The sequence below is a fragment of the Taudactylus pleione genome, unplaced genomic scaffold, assembly GCF_031769625.1.
Source record: "Taudactylus pleione unplaced genomic scaffold, aTauple2 ptg000231l, whole genome shotgun sequence".
NCBI classification, from domain to species: domain Eukaryota; kingdom Metazoa; phylum Chordata; class Amphibia; order Anura; family Myobatrachidae; genus Taudactylus; species Taudactylus pleione.
Window position 1 is genome coordinate 445,001 of NW_028284633.1, and position 24,146 is coordinate 469,146.

General features: G+C 52.3%; 1 protein-coding gene across 1 annotated transcript in view; it reads right to left on the reverse strand.

Moving 5' to 3' along the window:
* Positions 1 to 24,146, reverse strand: part of FHIP2A (FHF complex subunit HOOK interacting protein 2A) — a 109,997-nt gene that overhangs the window by 4,452 nt on the left and 81,399 nt on the right. The window contains exons 14-16 of the mRNA XM_088479376.1: positions 22,923 to 23,066; positions 21,935 to 22,075; positions 14,772 to 14,875 (exon numbers count right to left, since the gene is read on the reverse strand). Coding sequence (XP_088335502.1) covers positions 14,772 to 14,875; positions 21,935 to 22,075; positions 22,923 to 23,066 — 389 coding nt within the window. The remainder of the gene's footprint in view (positions 1 to 14,771; positions 14,876 to 21,934; positions 22,076 to 22,922; positions 23,067 to 24,146) is intronic.

A 24,146-nucleotide genomic window follows, 5' to 3' on the forward strand; every position in this document is an offset into this window, starting at 1 on the left:
GTGTATACAGCTCAGTGAGCATTGCCAGTCCCGGCTCCCAGCGATCACACACCGCTGCCTCTCACCACCTTGCTATGTGTATACAGCTCGGTGAGCATTGCCAGTCCCGGCTCCCAGCGATCACACACCGCTGCCTCTCACCACCTTGGTATGTGTATACAGCTCAGTGAGCATTGCCAGTCCCGGCTCCCAGCGATCACACACCGCTGCCTCTCACCACCTTGCTATGTGTATACAGCTCAGTGAGCATTGCCAGTCCCGGCTCCCAGCGATCACACACCGCTGCCTCTCACCACCTTGCTATGTGTATACAGCTCAGTGAGCATTGCCAGTCCCGGCTCCTAGCGATCACACACCGCTGCCCCTCACCACCTTGCTATGTGTATACAGCTCAGTGAGCATTGCCAGTCCCGGCTCCCAGCGATCACACACCGCTGCCCCTCACCACCTTGCTATGTGTAGGCAGCTCAGTGAGCATTGCCAGTCCCGGCTCCTAGCGATCACACACCGCTGCCTCTCACCACCTTGCTATGTGTATACAGCTCAGTGAGCATTGCCAGTCCCGGCTCCCAGCGATCACACACCGCTGCCCCTCACCACCTTGCTATATGTATACAGCTCAGTGAGCATTGCCAGTCCCGGCTCCCAGCGATCACACACCGCTGCTCCTCACCACCTTGCTATGTGTAGGCAGCTCAGTGAGCATTGCCAGTCCCGGCTCCTAGCGATCACACACCGCTGCCCCTCACCACCTTGCTATATGTATACAGCTCAGTGAGCATTGCCAGTCCCGGCTCCTAGCGATCACACAACGCTGCCTCTCACCACCTTGCTATGTGTATACAGCTCAGTGAGCATTGCCAGTCCCGGCTCCCAGCGATCACACACCGCTGCCTCTCACCACCTTGCTATGTGTATACAGATCAGTGAGCATTGCCAGTCCCGGCTCCTAGCGATCACACACCGCTGCCTCTCACCACCTTGCTATGTGTATACAGCTCAGTGAGCATTGCCAGTCCCGGCTCCTAGCGATCACACACCGCTGCCCCTCACCACCTTACTATGTGTATACAGCTCAGTGAGCATTGCCAGTCCTGGCTCCCAGCGATCACACACCGCTGCCCCTCACCACCTTGCTATGTGTAGGCAGCTCAGTGAGCATTGCCAGTCCCGGCTCCCAGCGATCACACACCGCTGCCTCTCACCACCTTGCTATGTGTAGGCAGCTCAGTGAGCATTGCCAGTCCCGGCTCCCAGCGATCACACACCGCTGCCTCTCACCACCTTGCTATGTGTATACAGCTCAGTGAGCATTGCCAGTCCCGGCTAATAGCGATCACACACCGCTGCCACTATGTGTATACAGCTCAGTGAGCATTGCCAGTCCCGGCTCCCAGCGATCACACACCGCTGCCTCTCACCACCTTGCTATGTGTATACAGCTCAGTGAGCATTGCCAGTCCCGGCTAATAGCGATCACACACCGCTGCCTCTCACCACCTTGCTATGTGTATACAGCTCAGTGAGCATTGCCAGTCCCGGCTCCTAGCGATCACACACCGCTGCCTCTCACCACCTTGCTATGTGTATACAGATCAGTGAGCATTGCCAGTCCCGGCTCCTAGCGATCACACACCGCTGCCTCTCACCACCTTACTATGTGTATACAGCTCAGTGAGCATTGCCAGTCCCGGCTCCCAGCGATCACACACCGCTGCCTCTCACCACCTTGCTATGTGTATACAGCTCAGTGAGCATTGCCAGTCCCGGCTCCCAGCGATCACACACCGCTGCCTCTCACCACCTTGCTATGTGTATACAGCTCAGTGAGCATTGCCAGTCCCGGCTCCCAGCGATCACACACCGCTGCCTCTCACCACCTTGCTATGTGTATACAGCTCAGTGAGCATTGCCAGTCCCGGCTCCTAGCGATCACACACCGCTGCCTCTCACCACCTTGCTATGTGTATACAGATCAGTGAGCATTGCCAGTCCCGGCTCCCAGCGATCACACACCGCTGCCTCTCACCACCTTGCTATGTGTATACAGCTCAGTGAGCATTGCCAGTCCCGGCTCCTAGCGATCACACACCGCTGCCTCTCACCACCTTGCTATGTGCATACAGATCAGTGAGCATTGCCAGTCCCGGCTCCCAGCGATCACACACCGCTGCCTCTCACCACCTTGCTATGTGTATACAGCTCAGTGAGCATTGCCAGTCCCGGCTCCCAGCGATAACACACCGCTGCCACTATGTGTATACAGCTCAGTGAGCATTGCCAGTCCCGGCTCCCAGCGATCACACACCGCTGCCTCTCACCACCTTGCTATGTGTATACAGCTCAGTGAGCATTGCCAGTCCCGGCTCCCAGCGATAACACACCGCTGCCACTATGTGTATACAGCTCAGTGAGCATTGCCAGTCCCGGCTCCCAGCGATCACACACCGCTGCCTCTCACCACCTTGCTATGTGTACACAGCTCAGTGAGCATTGCCAGTCCCGGCTCCTAGCGATCACACACCGCTGCCCCTCACCACCTTGCTATGTGTATACAGCTCAGTGAGCATTGCCAGTCCCGGCTCCCAGCGATCACACACCGCTGCCTCTCACCACCTTGCTATGTGTATACAGATCAGTGAGCATTGCCAGTCCCGGCTCCCAGCGATCACACACCGCTGCCTCTCACCACCTTGCTATGTGTATACAGCTCAGTGAGCATTGCCAGTCCCGGCTCCTAGCGATCACACACCGCTGCCTCTCACCACCTTGCTATGTGTATACAGCTCAGTGAGCATTGCCAGTCCCGGCTCCCAGCGATCACACACCGCTGCCTCTCACCACCTTGCTATGTGTATACAGCTCAGTGAGCATTGCCAGTCCCGGCTCCCAGCGATCACACACCGCTGCCCCTCAGCACCTTGCTATGTGTAGGCAGCTCAGTGAGCATTGCCAGTCCCGGCTCCTAGCGATCACACACCGCTGCCTCTCACCACCTTGCTATGTGTATACAGCTCAGTGAGCATTGCCAGTCCCGGCTCCCAGCGGTCACACACCGCTGCCTCTCACCACCTTGCTATGTGTATGAAGCTCAGTGAGCATTGCCAGTCCCGGCTCCCAGCGATCACACACCGCTGCCTCTCACCACCTTGCTATGTGTATGCAGCTCAGAGAGCATTGCCAGTCCCGGCTCCCAGCGATCACACACCGCTGCCACTATGTGTATACAGCTCAGTGAGCATTGCCAGTCCCGGCTCCCAGCGATCACACACCGCTGCCTCTCACCACCTTGCTATGTGTATACAGCTCAGTGAGCATTGCCAGTCCCGGCTAATAGCGATCACACACCGCTGCCACTATGTGTATACAGCTCAGTGAGCATTGCCAGTCCCGGCTCCCAGCGATCACACACCGCTGCCCCTCACCACCTTGCTATGTGTAGGCAGCTCAGTGAGCATTGCCAGTCCCGGCTCCCAGCGATCACACACCGCTGCCCCTCACCACCTTGCTATGTGTAGGCAGCTCAGTGAGCATTGCCAGTCCCGGCTCCCAGCGATCACACACCGCTGCCTCTCACCACCTTGCTATGTGTATACAGCTCAGTGAGCATTGCCAGTCCCGGCTCCTAGCGATCACACACCGCTGCCTCTCACCACCTTGCTATGTGTATACAGCTCAGTGAGCATTGCCAGTCTCGGCTCCCAGCGATCACACACCGATGCCTCTCACCACCTTGCTATGTGTATACAGCTCAGTGAGCATTGCCAGTCCCGGCTCCCAGCGATCACACACCGCTGCCTCTCACCACCTTGCTATGTGTATACAGCTCAGTGAGCATTGCCAGTCCCGGCTCCCAGCGATCACACACCGCTGCCTCTCACCACCTTGCTATGTGTATACAGCTCAGTGAGCATTGCCAGTCCCGGCTCCTAGCGATCACACACCGCTGCCCCTCACCACCTTGCTATGTGTATGCAGCTCAGTGAGCATTGCCAGTCCCGGCTCCCAGCGATCACACACCGCTGCCCCTCACCACCTTGCTATGTGTAGGCAGCTCAGTGAGCATTGCCAGTCCCGGCTCCTAGCGATCACACACCGCTGCCTCTCACCACCTTGCTATGTGTATACAGCTCAGTGAGCATTGCCAGTCCCGGCTCCCAGCGATCACACACCGCTGCCCCTCACCACCTTGCTATATGTATACAGCTCAGTGAGCATTGCCAGTCCCGGCTCCCAGCGATCACACACCGCTGCCCCTCACCACCTTGCTATGTGTAGGCAGCTCAGTGAGCATTGCCAGTCCCGGCTCCTAGCGATCACACACCGCTGCCCCTCACCACCTTGCTATATGTATACAGCTCAGTGAGCATTGCCAGTCCCGGCTCCCAGCGATCACACACCGCTGCCTCTCACCACCTTGCTATGTGTATACAGCTCAGTGAGCATTGCCAGTCCCGGCTAATAGCGATCACACACCGCTGCCACTATGTGTATACAGCTCAGTGAGCATTGCCAGTCCCGGCTCCCAGCGATCACACACCGCTGCCCCTCACCACCTTGCTATGTGTATACAGCTCAGTGAGCATTGCCAGTCCCGGCTCCCAGCGATCACACACCGCTGCCTCTCACCACCTTGCTATGTGTATACAGCTCAGTGAGCATTGCCAGTCCCGGCTCCTAGCGATCACACACCGCTGCCTCTCACCACCTTGCTATGTGTATACAGATCAGTGAGCATTGCCAGTCCCGGCTCCTAGCGATCACACACCGCTGCCTCTCACCACCTTACTATGTGTATACAGCTCAGTGAGCATTGCCAGTCCCGGCTCCCAGCGATCACACACCGCTGCCTCTCACCACCTTGCTATGTGTATACAGCTCAGTGAGCATTGCCAGTCCCGGCTCCCAGCGATAACACACCGCTGCCTCTCACCACCTTGCTATGTGTATACAGCTCAGTGAGCATTGCCAGTCCCGGCTCCCAGCGATCACACACCGCTGCCTCTCACCACCTTGCTATGTGTATACAGCTCAGTGAGCATTGCCAGTCCCGGCTCCTAGCGATCACACACCGCTGCCTCTCACCACCTTGCTATGTGTATACAGATCAGTGAGCATTGCCAGTCCCGGCTCCCAGCGATCACACACCGCTGCCTCTCACCACCTTGCTATGTGTATACAGCTCAGTGAGCATTGCCAGTCCCGGCTCCTAGCGATCACACACCGCTGCCTCTCACCACCTTGCTATGTGCATACAGATCAGTGAGCATTGCCAGTCCCGGCTCCTAGCGATCACACACCGCTGCCTCTCACCACCTTGCTATGTGTATACAGCTCAGTGAGCATTGCCAGTCCCGGCTCCTAGCGATCACACACCGCTGCCTCTCACCACCTTGCTATGTGTATACAGCTCAGTGAGCATTGCCAGTCCCGGCTCCTAGCGATCACACACCGCTGCCTCTCACCACCTTGCTATGTGTATACAGCTCAGTGAGCATTGCCAGTCCCGGCTCCCAGCGATAACACACCGCTGCCACTATGTGTATACAGCTCAGTGAGCATTGCCAGTCCCGGCTCCCAGCGATCACACACCGCTGCCTCTCACCACCTTGCTATGTGTATACAGCTCAGTGAGCATTGCCAGTCCCGGCTCCCAGCGATAACACACCGCTGCCACTATGTGTATACAGCTCAGTGAGCATTGCCAGTCCCGGCTCCCAGCGATCACACACCGCTGCCTCTCACCACCTTGCTATGTGTATACAGCTCAGTGAGCATTGCCAGTCCCGGCTCCTAGCGATCACACACCGCTGCCCCTCACCACCTTGCTATGTGTATACAGCTCAGTGAGCATTGCCAGTCCCGGCTCCCAGCGATCACACACCGCTGCCTCTCACCACCTTGCTATGTGTATACAGATCAGTGAGCATTGCCAGTCCCGGCTCCCAGCGATCACACACCGCTGCCTCTCACCACCTTGCTATGTGTATACATCTCAGTGAGCATTGCCAGTCCCGGCTCCTAGCGATCACACACCGCTGCCTCTCACCACCTTGCTATGTGTATACAGCTCAGTGAGCATTGCCAGTCCCGGCTCCCAGCGATCACACACCGCTGCCTCTCACCACCTTGCTATGTGTATACAGCTCAGTGAGCATTGCCAGTCCCGGCTCCCAGCGATCACACACCGCTGCCCCTCACCACCTTGCTATGTGTAGGCAGCTCAGTGAGCATTGCCAGTCCCGGCTCCTAGCGATCACACACCACTGCCTCTCACCACCTTGCTATGTGTATACAGCTCAGTGAGCATTGCCAGTCCCGGCTCCCAGCGATCACACACCGCTGCCTCTCACCACCTTGCTATGTGTATGCAGCTCAGTGAGCATTGCCAGTCCCGGCTCCCAGCGATCACACACCGCTGCCTCTCACCACCTTGCTATGTGTATGCAGCTCAGAGAGCATTGCCAGTCCCGGCTCCCAGCGATCACACACCGCTGCCACTATGTGTATACAGCTCAGTGAGCATTGCCAGTCCCGGCTCCCAGCGATCACACACCGCTGCCTCTCACCACCTTGCTATGTGTATACAGCTCAGTGAGCATTGCCAGTCCCGGCTAATAGCGATCACACACCGCTGCCACTATGTGTATACAGCTCAGTGAGCATTGCCAGTCCCGGCTCCCAGCGATCACACACCGCTGCCTCTCACCACCTTGCTATGTGTATACAGCTCAGTGAGCATTGCCAGTCCCGGCACCCAGCGGTCACACACCGCTGCCTCTCACCACCTTGCTATGTGTATACAGCTCAGTGAGCATTGCCAGTCCCGGCTCCCAGCGATAACACACCGCTGCCTCTCACCACCTTGCTATGTGTATACAGCTCAGTGAGCATTGCCAGTCCCGGCACCCAGCGGTCACACACCGCTGCCTCTCACCACCTTGCTATGTGTATACAGCTCAGTGAGCATTGCCAGTCCTGGCTCCCAGCGATCACACACTGCTGCCTCTCACCACCTTGCTATGTGTAGGCAGCTCAGTGAGCATTGCCAGTCCCGGCTCCCAGCGATCACACACCGCTGCCTCTCACCACCTTGCTATGTGTATACAGCTCAGTGAGCATTGCCAGTCCCGGCACCCAGCGGTCACACACCGCTGCCTCTCACCACCTTGCTATGTGTATGCAGCTCAGAGAGCATTGCCAGTCCCGGCTCCTAGCGATCACACACCGCTGCCTCTCACCACCTTGCTATGTGTATACAGCTCAGTGAGCATTGCCAGTCCCGGCTCCCAGCGATCACACACCGCTGCCTCTCACCACCTTGCTATGTGTATACAGCTCAGTGAGCATTGCCAGTCCCGGCTCCCAGCGATCACACACCGCTGCCTCTCACCACCTTGCTATGTGTATGCAGATCAGTGAGCATTGCCAGTCCCGGCTCCTAGCGATCACACACCGCTGCCCCTCACCACCTTGCTATGTGTATACAGATCAGTGAGCATTGCCAGTCCCGGCTCCTAGCGATCACACACCGCTGCCTCTCACCACCTTGCTATGTGTATGCAGCTCAGAGAGCATTGCCAGTCCCGGCTCCCAGCGATCACACACCGCTGCCTCTCACCACCTTGCTATGTGTATACAGCTCAGTGAGCATTGCCAGTCCCGGCTCCCAGCGATCACACACCGCTGCCTCTCACCACCTTGCTATGTATATACAGCTCAGTGAGCATTGCCAGTCCCGGCTCCCAGCGATCACACACCGCTGCCTCTCACCACCTTGCTATGTGTATACAGCTCAGTGAGCATTGCCAGTCCCGGCTCCTAGCGATCACACACCGCTGCCTCTCACCACCTTGCTACGTATATACAGCTCAGTGAGCATTGCCAGTCCCGGCTCCCAGCGATCACACACCGCTGCCACTATGTGTATACAGCTCAGTGAGCATTGCCAGTCCCGGCTCCCAGCGATCACACACCGCTGCCTCTCACCACCTTGCTATGTGTATACAGCTCAGTGAGCATTGCCAGTCCCGGCTCCTAGCGATCACACACCGCTGCCTCTCACCACCTTGCTACGTATATACAGCTCAGTGAGCATTGCCAGTCCCGGCACCTAGCGATCACACACCGCTGCCTCTCACCACCTTGCTATGTGTATACAGCTCAGTGAGCATTGCCAGTCCCGGCTCCCAGCGATCACACACCGCTGCCTCTCACCACCTTGCTATGTGTATGCAGCTCAGAGAGCATTGCCAGTCCCGGCTCCTAGCGATCACACACCGCTGCCTCTCACCACCTTGCTATGTGTATACAGCTCAGTGAGCATTGCCAGTCCCGGCTCCTAGCGATCACACACCGCTGCCCCTCACCACCTTGCTATGTGTATACAGCTCAGTGAGCATTGCCAGTCCCGGCTCCCAGCGATTACACACCGCTGCCTCTCACCACCTTGCTATGTGTATACAGCTCAGTGAGCATTGCCAGTCCCGGCTCCCAGCGATCACACACCGCTGCCCCTCACCACCTTGCTATGTGTAGGCAGCTCAGTGAGCATTTCCAGTCCCGGCTCCCAGCGATCACACACCGCTGCCCCTCACCACCTTGCTATGTGTAGGCAGCTCAGTGAGCATTTCCAGTCCCGGCTCCTAGCGATCACGTCACACACCGCTGCCCTGGAAATAGCTGATGCTTCCGATCCTTATAGAGCAGCAGATACGGTACAGATCGACGCGCCGGCACAGTATGCAGTCAGTATGTCTCTATGATGATGATGCGGACATTCACAATGTCAACAGCAGAAGGTCGACATGGTTAAAACGTCATCATTAATGTCAACACCTGAAAAATGTTGGCATTTCCATGATGGTTAGGGACAAAATTACAGGAAAGATAGTAGGTCGACTATCTAACAATGGCGTTGGAATGGGCAATGTCGACAATAGTCTAATGTCGACATTGTGAATGTCAAACATACATACCAAACCCTCCCTGTACTACCAGGTAAACAACGGTAATCCAAAGAGGTGTAGTTTGTCGAGACGAGGGGTGTTTCTGTGGGGTTGACATATAGGTGGGGATAAACAACTAACAAAATAAGTCTATATCCAGGATAGTGACTGTTTTGGCTCCCATAGAACATTCTACTGCCCAATCCTCTCCTGACTAACCAGTTGTACAAGCACTTTTCTGCAACGGTCAAAACACATATAAAGGGGCATGTCGAGGTGTCAGGAAAAGAACAACTGCCGCTACAAGCCCACTGAACATCCCCCGACGCCCTCTGTCATCAAGCGGCGCCAGCCCGGCGGGACATGTGATCGCGGCTCAGATGGGAATCTGCAGCTGAAGTCAGCAGTCAACGCCGAGCTAGTTAGGGTGAGTTAGGTGGCAATAGCACAGCGGACCCCTCGTGGGGTACATGCAGAACTGGCACACCCCCAACTAGTCTATAAAGACTATAAACATTAATTCCATAATACTGTTTATGCCTTTTCTCTCCTTTGCTGTTTTTTCTTTCTATTTTCATCTTTGTTTTTTATTAATTATAATTTTTTTAATTTTTTTTTATTTTTAATTTTTTTTTTATATATATATATATTTTTTTGTTTGTTTTGTTTTATTATTGATTACTGATTATTCATTACATTCATATATTTTTATTTGTGCGGTACACCAATTCTAATCCATACCAGCGCTCATATACCCATATTTTTGTCTGATAGTATTAAAGGGGCATACGGTGGGGGGCTGATGGCATAAAAGGGGCATACGGTGGGGTCTGATAGCATAAAAGGGGCATGTTGAGGGGTCTGATGGTAGAAAAGGAGCTGGTGGAAGATAATTTGATGGCATATTTAGGGGGTCTGATGGCATAAAAGGGGCATGTGGAGGAGCTGTTAGCAAATGAGGCATATGGAGGAGTCTGGCGACATAAAAGGTGAATGTGGAGGGATCTGATGGCATAACAGGGGCATGTGGTGGAGTCTTGATGGCAAAAAATAAGAGTTATGGTATAACATACCTTCGTTAACTCTTTTTCTTCGAGGTTCATAGGGTCCACAGGCACTACCTTGAGGTATGTAGTTGGGGAGCTCCATTGCATCAAATAGCTACAGCTTTTCAAGCTCCCAGCATGCACAGGACCTCCTCCCTATATACCCCACCTCCAGAAAATGGAGAAGGAAGTACAATGTACACAAGAAACTCTCTCAAAACAGGAAGAGGGAATCAGTGACACAAAAAGAAAGGAATGGATGCCAACTGAGGCCAGGTGCATTAGGGTGGGTGTCCTGTGGACCCTATGAACCATTGAAGAAAAAGTTAACAAAAAGGTGTTATACCATAACTCTTATTTTCTTCTTCGGGTTTCATAGGGTCCACAGAAACTACCTTGGGGATGTCCTAAAGCAGTTCCCTTAAGTGTGGGGACATTCCTGAGCAGAGAGGAGAATCCGCCACCCAAAGGAAGCATCCTGGAAGGCAAAAGTATCAAATGCATAAAATTTTATTAAAGTGTGGACCGCCTTGCACAACTGTACAGCAGAGGCGCCATATCTAAATGCCCATGATGGTCCCACAGACCGAGTAGAATGTGCTGCCACTGTGTTCGGAACAGGGAGATCAGCCTGAGTATACACATGAGAAATAGTCATACGCAGCCACCGAGCCAGAGTCTGCTTGTTAGCTGGTGAGCCTCGCTTATGAAAGTCATATAAACACAAAAATCCGATTTTCTGATGGAACTGGTACGATCCACGTAGATACGAAGAGCTGGAACCACATCCAGTGAAGCTTCACCTACAGAAAGGCCAGAAGACTGAAAGGCTGGGACTACAATTTCTTCATTCATATGAAAACGGCATACGACCCTTGGAAGGTAACCCGCCCTTATACGGAGGACAGCTCTATTCTGGTGAAAAATCAAAAATGGAGAGCGACATGAAAGTGCTGCCAAATCAGAAACTCTGCGAACTGAGGAGACAGCGAGGAGAAAAAGAGTCTTCGCTGTCAACCATTTGCGGTCCACTTTGTCTAAGGGTTTAAAGGGCCTACAGCGCCCTGAGAACCAAGGATAAATCCCATGGTGCCACCAAAGGCTGCAGACGGAGAACACCATGAAAAAAGCATCTGGCAGAATGGCAATTCTTTGCTGAAACCAAACTGACAAAGCAGAAACCTGAACTCTCAGGGTAGCCAGACGAAGACCTAAGTCTAGTCCAGCCTGAAGAAAATCAAGAACTCAGGAGACCCTGAAAACCTTAGGGTCATATTTTCTGTGGGAACACCAAACAAAAACTTAATGCCAAATCCTGTGATAGATGCGGGCCGAAGCAGGCTTCCTTGCCCTAAGCATCGCCAGAATCATGGAAGTAGAAAAACCTTTGGCCTTTAAGACGGAAGACTCAAGAGCCATGCCGTCAAAGCCAGCCGAGGTACATCTGGATATAGGCAGGGACCCTGCATTAGCAGATCTGGCCGTAGAGGAAGTGGAAGCGGACTGTCTAGGGATATACCTGTCACATCAGTGAACCAATGTCTCTTGGGCCAGGCAGGAGGTATTAGTATCACACTTTTCAAACCCAAGCATCCGTAGTTGTTTGATGCCAGGGGTAAGAAAACTGGAGAAGTCGTCCTCCTACCCCGAGATCCCCCAGGGGGAGGCCCGCTACATCAGGCAGTGAGTGGGCTTACCGTCCGGCTTGGAGGCTGGATGTTTGACTGACCAAGATTCCTGGTCTGCGTTTTCTTGCGGGAAATATCCTGCCTGGAGAAAGACTGTCCCTTTGCCCTTCCTTGCGGGCAAAAGGACCGAAAGGATGACTGCCTAAACTTAGGGGTAGGTGTAGATGGCAACCCAGCAGATTAAGAAGCTGCCAGAGCAGTCACTATGTTATCCAATTCCGTCCCAAACAGTACCTTCCTGACAAAAGGCAAGAACTCAAGGGCTATCTTGGACCCTGTATCCGCCATTGCAGGTTCTTAGTCACAGGGTCCTTTGAGCAGCCACCGAGGTTGCCGATACGTTAGAAGCCAAAATAACTGCTTCTCCAACACACGCAGCTGCTTCTCACAATTGGCAGAAATAAGACAGCTGTTCTCTGGTAGCATCTGACATACTATCTTCCAGAGACGTCGTCCATTCTTCCATGGCCTTGGCCACCCAGGCTACGGTCATAGCCGGCCTGGTAATAGCTCCAGACAATGAAAAAGCTGATTTAAAATAGTTTTCCATCTGTAATCTCCTTAAGTTAGGATGCGGAAGGAAGCATCTACCACTGGAGGAACTTCCTATTTGCTAAACTCACCAGGTAAAAATGGGTACCGAGAAGTTAAATTCTTTGTCACATGGAAATGCTTATTTGGAGTACACCATGCTTCAGACATGAGATCCATCAGTTGCTCAGACTGAGGGAAATAATCTTTTGCCACCTTCTGACGCCTGAAGACCAGAGTCTTAGATTTAGGCGGAACCTCCTCTTCCTCTATATTCAGGACAGATCTAACTGCTCTCACCAGAGATGGGACATCCACCAAGGATTGGTGGTCTTCCTCAACCGAGAAAGAACCAGAACTCTGAGTATCAGAGTCTGATGACAATGCCGTGTGAGGATCCTGAGTCAATGCCTGAAGGGGTACCCTCTTTAGGCTATTGCTTTACCACCACTGGACTATTCGCTTGCATTACCTGCTAAGCAGCTATAGAAGGCAGCATACTCTGACTAGAGTGATCATAAGCAACAAACCAAAAAAGATTCATGGGAGACATATACATAGAAGGATGTAAATGCTGTAGGTACCCCATAGTGGGATGCAATACCGTTGCAGGAGCCTGTGAAGCTGCTGCCCGGTCCACTAAATTCGACAAAACCCGAGACCAGGAGGCCACCCAAGGTAGTTCTTGTGCAGGTGCTGGTGTACTGGATTGGAGAGGTGGCTGTTTACAACAGACACCACACAAACCATCTTGCACAAAATCCTGCTCTGACAGTCCTGCCAAACAGGATTTACATGATACTAGCGTAGGAGGCTCAACCTCCTTCTTGCCCATGCTCTTAGACATAACAATGTATCACAGGTATAAGGTATAAATGCAATGTGAACGTCTTCACAAGTAATTGTGAACAGACAAATGGAAAAACCCCACACATCTGTACAGAGGGATGAGGAGAAACACAGTGATAGATATATCTGACAGTTTAGAAAATAAAAGGCAGTGTCAATACAGCAGCTAGCATTACAGTCACATACAATGCGAATATAAATTCATATGCAAATGGAATCTGAATCAACTGACCTAACCCCCGAGAGCTTGGTAGGATATAGAGCACTGTATACCTGACCCAAAGGAGAGGCCTACAGGGAGACTGATCCACACCTGAGAACCAACAGCTTTCAGCAGAGCACCATAGGTGAACTGCGAGCGTCTCAATACACAAAGTGGTTATAAATAACAAACCAGACGTGGGAACCAACACAGGCAGTTGCCTCTGGGTTGGGGGAGGTACGGCCAGGGGAGCGCCCATCTCCCCAAAGCTGCATTAATGACATGGGTACGCTGGCCTCACAGTAGTAGATGCTTACTAGTGTGCTGCTAGTGCGTCTACTACCCATCCCCGGCGTCAGACGATACGGCCACGGCGGTCTTAGTGAGGACGCGGCTCGTAGACCCTCACTAGCAGCAACCTCCGATGCGTCTCCTACACCGGAAACCAGGACTGCAGCGCACGATTCCCTGACAAGCGAGGAATCGCCTTACCTTGTCTTCTCCTGGGATCTGATTGCAGTCCGGGGCCCAGCGTCGCAGCTAGCTAAGCTTCGCTGAGACCTGCCGAAATCCCCAAGGCCTGTTCAGGAGCTGGCGTTTCGGGATCAGCGTAGGTAGTTGAAGTTGTAGCACATGTGTCCTTTTGGACGCTTAGTACTAACTCAACTCATTATATAAAAAACTATGGTAAATAAAAAAAATTAAAAAGCCTAGGACTGCCTAAGCAGTCCTGCTGTTATAACAGGTGTATCTGGATACTTGCCGAGCACAAAACAAAAAAACTGAATGCCTGTGGCTGGGGTGGGGGCATATAGGGAGGAGGTCCTGTGCATGGTGGGAGCTTGAAAAGCTGTAGCTGTTTGGTGCAATGGATTACTCCAATTACATACCCCAAGGTATTTCCTGTGGACCCTATGAAACGTGAAGAAAAAGGGGCGTGTGGAGGGATCTAATGGCATAAAAGGAGCATGTGGAAGAGAATCTGATAGCATAAAGGGGCATGTGGTGGGGTCTGGCGACATAAAAGGGGCATGTGAAGGATCTGATGGCATAAAAGGGGCATGTGGAGGGATCTGATGGCATAACAGGGGCATGTGGAAGAGTCTGATGGCATTAAAGGGGCAAGTGAAAGAATCTGATGGCATATAAGTGCCATATGGAGGGGTATGATGGCATATAAGAGGCATATGGAGAGGTATGATGGCATATAAGTGCCATATGGAGGGGTATGATGGCATATAAGTGCCATATGGAGGGGTATGATGGCATATAAGTGCCATATGGAGAGGTATGATCACATGAAAGGGGCATGCGGGTGGCATATTTTGTGTGCATCCCTCTCACCTGAAATTATTGCTCATTCCTGATCTATATCATCATGTTTACGTTAATCAGGTTCAAACTTTCATACATCACAGACGCATTGTAGCCAGAACCAATAAACGTGCCACATTGGCTCATACAAGCAAGCCTGATCAGGGGAACCGCACTGAATATGGGGACTTACATCGGCCCATCCGGCTCAAGGCCCAGCAACCTCTTTCTTACAAGCAGAAGTTTGGGGGTGAAGTCTGGGATCCGCTGGATTCTCACCATGAGATCTCCAACCACCTGGAAGGGAAAGAAATTACAAGTTACATTGCTGGCGTACAAAAGTGTGGAGCTTGATATTAACCTCTTCAAGACGTTGGGGTTTCCCCCCTTCCTGATGAGGCAGAATTTACCATTGAAGCGTTCATACAAATTAGCGCAATTTATTTCTTAGTCCACGCAAGTGAATATTATTTATCCATGATAGATGACGCTGTCTCTACACTCCATGCGCATAATTTAGGGAAAATGAGCTGGAATATTATAGATAAATTTGCTAAAGTGAGCGTTTTTAGAAGTGGAGATTCAGATCAGATTCTAGCTATTATCTTCTAGAAGGTGCTTTTTAAATGTTACGCAGAATTTGATTGGTTGCTATGGGCGACATCTCCACTTCAGTAAATTTACCCCTCTGTCTCCATTATTACGATAAACCAAGAGAGTCACTGTAAAACATGGCCGCCTAACTCTCCCAGATGTGTGACAATGTTACAGTGTACATGCTGTAGCGCACATGCTGGAGCCCCTCTGAAATGAATGGGAAAAGATATGTAACACTTTCTGGACTAAAGCATGCAGAACACATCCAGCACATAACACTTGAAGCGCATATCACACATGGCCGCTAGGTGAGGGCCCTAAACACGAAAGAAGCAACTATGCTTTTATTACATTATTACACTGCCAGATGTAGTCGGGATCCCGGTGTGCGGGATGCAGATGGTCTGAATACCGGTGATGAAACTAGTATGCTGACTGCCGGCATGCCGAAGGTAAGTATCAGGGTGTTAAGGGGAGGTTAGGTAGCGGGGTTAGGCATTAGGGGGAGGGTTAGGCAGTGTTAGAATTAGGGTGTGGGGTGGGGGGAGGTTAGGTTTAGGCACTAGGGGGGGGGTTAGGGTTAGGCACTAGGGAGGGTGGTGTAGTAAAATACTCACCGTTACTTTCTATGGGTGTCGGGATGCCGCTGTCTGTATTCTGACCAGCAACATCCCGACAGCCGGAATTTCATACCCAACCCCACACAGCAGTGCATTATATTCATCACTCATCGTGTATATATACATCACAGCGGTGTAATCTGTAATAAAGTGCTGGCTTACACACACAGAGTAATAATAACATGGTGAAATGCGCAGAGCATTAGATTCTTATTTTTCATTGTGATATCACAACAGTATTATTATTATTAAGGAAGCGCAGATCATCCTGAAAAAAAAATAATCTAGAATTCACTATTATTCCTTGTGAAAATATGAGATATGGTAAGAACTTACCTTTGTTATCTCTATTTCCATGAAGTCCATAGGGTTCCACAGGATACCTTGGGTATAGGTGTGACGTCAGTCATCGGGCACCATAGAGTTAAGCTTTCAGCCTCCCAGGATGCACTAGGGTCCCCCTCCTATACCCCGCACCCGAGCCAAGGCATCTCAGTTTTGTACCAAGCCATAGGCCGGAGGAGGAGAAGGAAGAGAGAGAAAAACGATCTGGACACACACAAGAACCACATTCTCACCAGAGGGAGACGGAAAAACCGGTGACCAGAGTAAACCCATCTGCAGCACAGGTGCGACAGGGCGGGAGTCATGTGGAACCCTATGGACTTCGTAGAAATAGAGATAACAAAGGTAAGTTCTTACCATATCTCATATTTTCAACTTCAGGGTCCATAGGGTATCCACAGGATACCTTGGGGATGACCCAAAGCAGTATCCTTTAAGGGTGGGGACGCTCCTGTGCTGAAAGGAGAATCCGCCACCTGAAGGAAGCATCCTGAGAGGCGAAGGTGTCAAACCTGTAATACCTCACGAAGGTATGGACAGAGGAGCACGTAGCAGCCTTGCAGATCTGGACTGCAGAGGCACCACGTCGAGCTGCCCACGAGGGACCCATAAACCTAGTGGAATGAGCCTTCACAGAAGGAGGAACCGGCAGGCCTTCATGAAGATAAGCTTCAGAAATAGGCTGTCAAAGTTTGCTTTGAAGCAGGCCAACCCTTTTTACGGAAGCCATAGAGGACAAACAAGGCGTCCGACTTCCTAAACGAAGAAGTGCGGTCAACATAAGTCCTCAAGCCCGCATGACATCCAAAGTGGCCTCACCCACTGAAAGGCCAGGTGAGTTAAAAGCCGGAACAACTATTTCCTCGTTAACATGAAACTGGGAAACAACTTTGGGAAGAAATTCAGGACGAGTGCGTAACACTGCCCTGTTCCCATGAAAAATCAAGAAAGGGGGTCTACAAGAAAGAGCCCCTAAATCAGATACACGTCTGGCCGAAGCTATGGCCAGAAGGAAAACAGTCTTAGCTGTTAGCCATTTAAGATCCACTGAGCCCAGTGGTTCAAACGGCAGTCCTTGGAGAGCCCTCAGGACCACAGTCAAGTCCCAAGGCGCAACAGGTGGAACAAAAGGCGGCTGAATTCGCAGAACGCCCTGCATAAAGGTGCGCACATCAGGGATTGTTGCAATCCTACGGTGAAACCAGACAGGGCCGAAACCTGTACCTTCAAAGAAGCAAGGCGAAGCCCATGGTCTAGTCCCGCTTGTAGGAAGGCGAGTATCCGAGACAGACGAAACTCCCGAGGTGCATAACCTCTCGGTCGACACCACTGGAAGAACGTATGCCACACGCGATGGTATATCCTTGCAGAAGACGGTTTCCGAGCTCTTAACATGGTACGCACTACAGAGCTGGAAAACCCCTGGACCTCAACATGGCTGTCTCAACAGCCACGCCGTCAAAGACAGCCGAGTCAGGTCCGGGTGAAGACAAGGAACCTGCGACAGAAGGTCCGGTCGTAGCGGCAACCGCAGAGGACTGTCCACGGACAGATCCTGAAGGTCTGAGAACCAGTGCCGTCTGGGCCACGCGGGAGCTATCAACAGGAGCGTCCCTCCTTCCTGTTTGAATTTCCGGATTACCCGTGGAAGAAGGGAAAACGGAGGAAACAGGTAAGCGAACCGGAATGTCCACCGGACGGACAGAGCATCCACCAGAGACGCCTTTTCGTCTCTTGTGCGAGACCCGTACACCGGCAACTTGTTGTTGTGCTGGGACGCCATGAGGTCGATCTCTGGAAGACCCCACTTGTCCACCAGCAGTTGAAAAACGTCCGGGTGCAGGGACCATTCCCCCGGATGAACGTCCTGGCGACTGAGAAAGTCCGCCTCCCAATTTAGCACTCCCGGGATGAAGACAGCTAATATAGCCGGAAGATTGCTCTCCGCCCATACCAGGATCCGAGACACCTCTACGAGAGCCGCCCGTCTTCGGGTTCCTCCTTGCCGGTTTATGTAGGCCATGGTGGTAGCGTTGTCCGACTGGACCTGCACTGCACTGGGCGACCCTGGAGAACCCGATGTGCCTGCTGGAGAGCATTGAAAACCGCTCGCAGTTCCAAGATGTTTATTGGAAGCTCTGCTTCTGTCGGAGTCCACCTGCCCTGGAACAAGTGTGGACCCGAAACTGCTCCCCAGCCCCGAAGACTGGCGTCCGTTGTCAACAGGACCCAATTCGGTACCCAGAACGGACATCCCTTGTTGAGATGGGTCGTCTGCAACCACCAGGCAAGGGACAGGCGAACCTCCGGGGTGAGCACTATCGTCTGGGATTTTAGAGACTGAGGCAGTCCGTTCCATTTGGACAGGATCAGGTGCTGCAGAGGTCTGGAGTGAAACTGGGCATATTCCACCATGTCGAACACCGACACCATGGAGCCCAGTAACCTCATCGCCGAGTGTAGAGACACCCGGCGGCTGTGCAGACAACTGCGCACCCTCGACTGTAAGGCAGAGATCTTTTCCCCTGTCACAAAGATCCTTTGCTGTCCCGAGTCCAATAAGGCTCCAAGATGCAGAATCCTCCGAGACGGGATTAGAGTGGACTTCAGCCAGTTGATTAGCCAGCCGTGTCGGTGCAGTAGGGCAATGGTCAGGTCCAGGTGACGCAGAAGGAGCTCCGGCGATACTGCCACTAAGAGAAGGTCGTCCAAGTACGGCAACATGCGGACTCCCTGCAGCCGCAGAGAAGCCGCCATGACCGCCATCACCTTGGTGAACACACGCGGTGCTGTCGCCAGGCCAAAAGGCAACGCCCGAAACTCAAAGTGGTCGCTGCGGATTGCAAACCTGAGGAACTGTTGATGGCGCAAAAGAATAGGGACATGCAGGTAAGCGTCCTGTATGTCCAATGACACCATGTAGTCCCCAGGTTCCAGCGCCAGAATGATGGACCGTAGGGTCTCCATCCGAAACTTCGGCTCCCGCAAAGACTTGTTGAGAGCCTTGAGGTTGAGAATCGGACGATACGACCCATTGGGTTTCTGCACCAAAAAGAGATTGGAATAGAAACCCTGGCCCCTCTGGGAGAATGGAACAGGCACTATAACTCCAGCCTGGAGCATAGTGTGCAAGACCTTCCGCAGCTCCGTGGCCTTGTTCCGGTCTGATGGTAGACCCGTGGTGAAAAATCGAGCCGGGGGTCTGTGCCGGAAGGAGAGGGCATACCCGTGGGAGACCACCTCGAGAACCCAAGTGTCTGTCGTGGTGACCGACCAACACCGGGCGAACTGCAGCAGGCGGCCTCCCACTTTGGGATCTCCCAAAGGGAGGCCCGGACCGTCAGGCCGCAGGCTTGTCATCTGGCTTAGGGGCCGGACGTCTGGTACTCCAGGCCTGCTTCCGGGGCTTGGCCGATTTCTTGGGGCCAGCCTGTCGGGGAAAAGACTGTGGTTTGGGCCTGCCCTGGGCCCTATAAGACCGAAAGGACGACGGGAGACATGCCGATTTAGCTGCCGCTAGTGTGGCTACAATCTTGTCCAGATCTGGACCGAAGAGAACTTCTCCGTTAAAGGGTACCGCCTCCAAACCCTTTTTGGAATCAGCGTCCGCCTTCCAGGATCGCAACCACAAGGTGCGACGAGCAGCCACCGCTGCCGAAGAAATTCGAGACGCCAGGGTACTAATGTCTAAGGCCGCCTCGTTGATATAAGTGGCCGAATCACGGAGATTACCAATCAACTCCGCCTGCTCAGCCGGAATCGAAGGACGCCTCCAACGTATCCGCCCAGCGCTCCATAGCTCTGGCAACCCAGCAAATGGCCATAGCCGGCCGCGCTGCCCCCCCCCCCGCAAGTGAATAAGCGGACTTCAGGCAGATCTCCACCTTGCAGTCCGTAGCATCCTTAAGGGAAGACATAGATGGCATTGGTAATGTGGCACTACGGACAAGACGTGTCACATGAGAATCCACCTGTGGAGGGGATTCCCACTTAGCAAAATAATTATCCGCGAACGGATAAGCCACCGCCAGACGCCTCTGCGGCTGGTATCGCTTGCCAGGCTGTTTCCACGCCTCCTCTAAATGGTCCACCAACTGACCCGAAGAGGAAAGACTGTGGCGTCACCCTTCACATCCTTAAAAAAGGCATATTTGGATTTAGCCGCTGGGGGAACTTGTCCTCAATCACCAAGGCTGTCCATAAGTCCAGGAATATACACCTTGGACCTAGCGTCCGCTTCCTTAGTACGGAGAGGTTCCTGATCGGAAAGATCCAGAATCTCCCCGTCATCCTCATAAGGAGCCGACAGACGCCACCGGCCGTTTGTGTGGCCGCATCACAGACTCCTCTTGCAACACATCCGACAAGTGCTGTACAGAACTCGTCAGGGAGTTAACCCACGCCGGCTCCTGAGAAACCGGGAGCGGAGAAATAGGGAGACTGCGGGGTACCACCAGAAACTCAGTTCCTGCACTAACAGCGCTGATAAATCAACTACACAGACACAGAGTCTGGTAGGACACAGCGCTGCATACACAGACCTGACCACAGCGGAGGAGAGGTATGCGGGGGGACCCAGACCACGATGCCTCCGTCCAGACTTCCAGCAGCGTTCACCATGCGTTCTGAAGATGGCCGCCGAGGAGCAGAGAGGAGGCTGGCCTGGGGGAGGAGCGCTGCCACAGGGCCAGTCGGCGTGTTGCAGAGAGGGCTGTGTGCAGCGGGGGAGGCGCCGTCTGTGAGACAGGGAAGGCGCGCTCCCCTGGCATGCATTTAACCCCTGGGACGCCGCAGCGCTACCGCCCTGCCGCGGTCCTGCTGTCCCAGGGGGGTAGTGGAAGCGCAGGTTAGTACCTGGCTCCACGCTGCAGCCAGTCCCCAGGCAGCCCCCTGCCTGGGGACTTCTGGACCATGTATCAGCGGGGACCCACCGCGGGACCCCGCTGCTTACCTTGCTGCCCCCCTTGAGTCCGGCCATGGTCCTAAACATCTGGGGTCACCGCTAGCTGTGACCCCAGATGCTCACCAGCATCCCCGGATTGGTACCGGCGTTCTGGTACCGGCGGGGGTGTAGGGAAGACAGCATGGACGTCAAAACTGACAGTCCATGCTGTACTTCCAGATGTGCAGCCACAGCTGCAAAACAAAAACTTCAGGGGCTCTTCATGGCCCCCCTCTAACAGGTGCCTCAGACTCCGGCCGGGCACCGAACTAAACTGGGATGCCTTGGCTCGGGGGCGGGGTATAGTAGGGGGACCCTAGTGCATCCTGGGAGGCTGAAAGCTTAACTCTATGGTGCCTGATGACTGACGTCACACCTATACCCAAGGTATCATGTGGATACCCTATGGACCTTGAAGTAGAAAGTAATTTATAATTATAAAATAGTGTGGTCATATGGAGCGACGCATGTCCTGAAGGGTTAGTAAATAAACTGTATATATAAATACAGAAATCACAAATCGCTGTAGTAAAACAACAAAACTATACACAGAGAACGGAGACATCTGCGGCAAAGCTTTCCCTGCGGGGAATCATTTTCCCTAAGCACAAGCCGAGCGTCTTTTTTGCTAGAACGTGCTACCATGCAGCGGCCAAGTTCTGTTGTGTTTCATCTGCGACTTTTTATTTTTCAAAGTCGCATCCGGGTGTCTCCGGTACAGATTGAGAGTCGCTAGGCTACACTGCTCGGCTGACTGGCGCCACATGGCGTATTGCGGTATGGCAGCACATCTGTATGCAGCAGGTTACAGGAAGATTACGTACAGGCCGAATCATCAGACACAGGACTCACCCTGACAATGACGGAGAAGAGGGAGCGACAGCCAGGTGCCAGGCTGATGTAGGGGTCCAGCAGGAACTCGTGTGTGTGGGGGTGAGGGAAGAGAGAGAGTTTGGACAACACAGACGTCACCTGTAAGTTCACATCGTACGGCTGCGGAAACACCAAGATACAGTAAGTAAGGAAATCCAGCTATAACCATAAGACGGGGTCATCCTGTGTAGCGCCATGTATGGGGTACTACATACATTATATATATCCCAAAGACAAAAAACCTTACAGTGTCACATATCCCATTAAAGCTGCTTAGACATGATCTGAAATTTCGCATATGATGTTTAAGGGGCTACACCTCAAAAGCAATTGGAGGTACCGAGCTGAAATTTGGCATGGGCGGGTAGAACTGTCGCTCGGTGCTGCATGCCAAATATCAGTGAGGTAACAGTTTAAAAACTAACTTTCTAATTTAGCTTAACCCCAAAAGCACCTAACCTGGAACAATAGCTACCTAATAAAACAAACCCCAAGTCTAAATTCCACCCCTACCCCGAGTTGTGCCTTCCCAAATATCCCCCATAGAGAACAGCAGAAAAGTTGTCCTAACTGAGTGTCAGAAAAATGTGACAGTTGGAACTTTACATTACTCCCAAATCCTCATTTTTTAAGTTTTTGCCCTGAAATTTGGCATGCAACACCCAGTGACAGTTCTACCCGGCCATGCCAAATTTCAGCTCGGTACCTCCATTAGCGTTTGATGTATAGCCCCTTAAACACCATGCCCCCACCTCGGGAGTTCTCTATGGGAGAATTCAGTTTTTCTTAATTCAGCCTTAATATATGGGCACGACTGTCCTTATTATATAATATACTCCTCCTATATTCTGTAATACATTTATTATTATACTCTGCAGAGCATACAGTATCAAGCATGCTGTCCATTCTGTATAGCGCTATATATGGTGTAATACTTGTATTATTACACTCCGCACAGCATATCTACCTGATCGAGGATCCGGCCCATTCTGTCAAACAAAATTTTCAAAAAATGTCCCTCGAAGAAAGGGGCTTCTAAATTGCACTTCTCAATAGCTTTCACGGTGCCTGGCCACTCCCAGCGCAGGCAGATGGCGCAGTAATCCCGGAACTGGAGAGTCACAAGAAATAACGTTAGGTCAGGAGCTTTGTGCCATTTCTGCCATAATTAGAGCTATGGTAGACTTACCTAGATAACTCCTTTTCTTTAAAGTCCATAGGGCCCACAGGGATACCATGGGGATATTGTGGTTGGAGAGATCCAGGCACCAAACAACTAAAGCTTCAGCTCCCAGGTTGCCTCGGGTCCTCCTCCACATATACCGCACCCCTAGCCACAGGCCTTCAGTTTTGTTAACAAGTCTCAAGGCAGGAGAAGGAAAGAGAAGGAAGAGCAATCGTACGCCAGAAACACTCTTACACAAGATGAGGGAGTTTGTGACCGAAATAAAAAAATTACCCATGGAGCAAGATGCGTCAGGGTGGGTGCCCTGTGGACCTCGAAGAAAAGAAGTTATATAGGCAAGTCTACCATAACTCAAATTTTCTTCTTCAGGGTCCATAGGGGATCCACAGGGATACCATGGGGAAGTTCTAAAGCAGTTCTCCTAAGGGTGGGGACACTCCTGAGCAGAAAGGAGAACTCGTTGTCCAAAGGAAGCATCCTGAGAGGCAAAAGTATCAAAGGCATAGAACCTAAGAAAAGTGTGGACAGAAGACCACGTGGCTGCCTTGCACAATTGCTCAACAGAGGCACCACGACTGAACACCCATGATGGCCCTGCAGACTGAGTAGAATGCGCTGTCACCGTGCTTGGGACAGGGAGATCAGCCTGTGTATAAACCTGGGAGATAGTTATGCGTAGCCCTCTATGGTCAGTTGAACATGGTTTTGTAAAACCACCGGAGTCTGTGCCAATATCAGAAGGTCGTAGAAAGACCAAAGGGTAGAGCCTGAAATTTGGTAATGTTGATGAGGAACAGCAAACCATAAGAATCGTTGGTGGGATGGCATAATAGGAACATGCAGATATGCATCCTGAATGTCGAGGTAAACCATATAATCCCCAGGCTCCATTGCCAAAATAATTGGCCGGAGAGTTTCCATACGAAACTTGGGTACATGGATAAACCAGTTGAGGGGTTTTAGATTCAGACTAGGCCGATGAGCCCCATTCGGTTTCTGAACCAA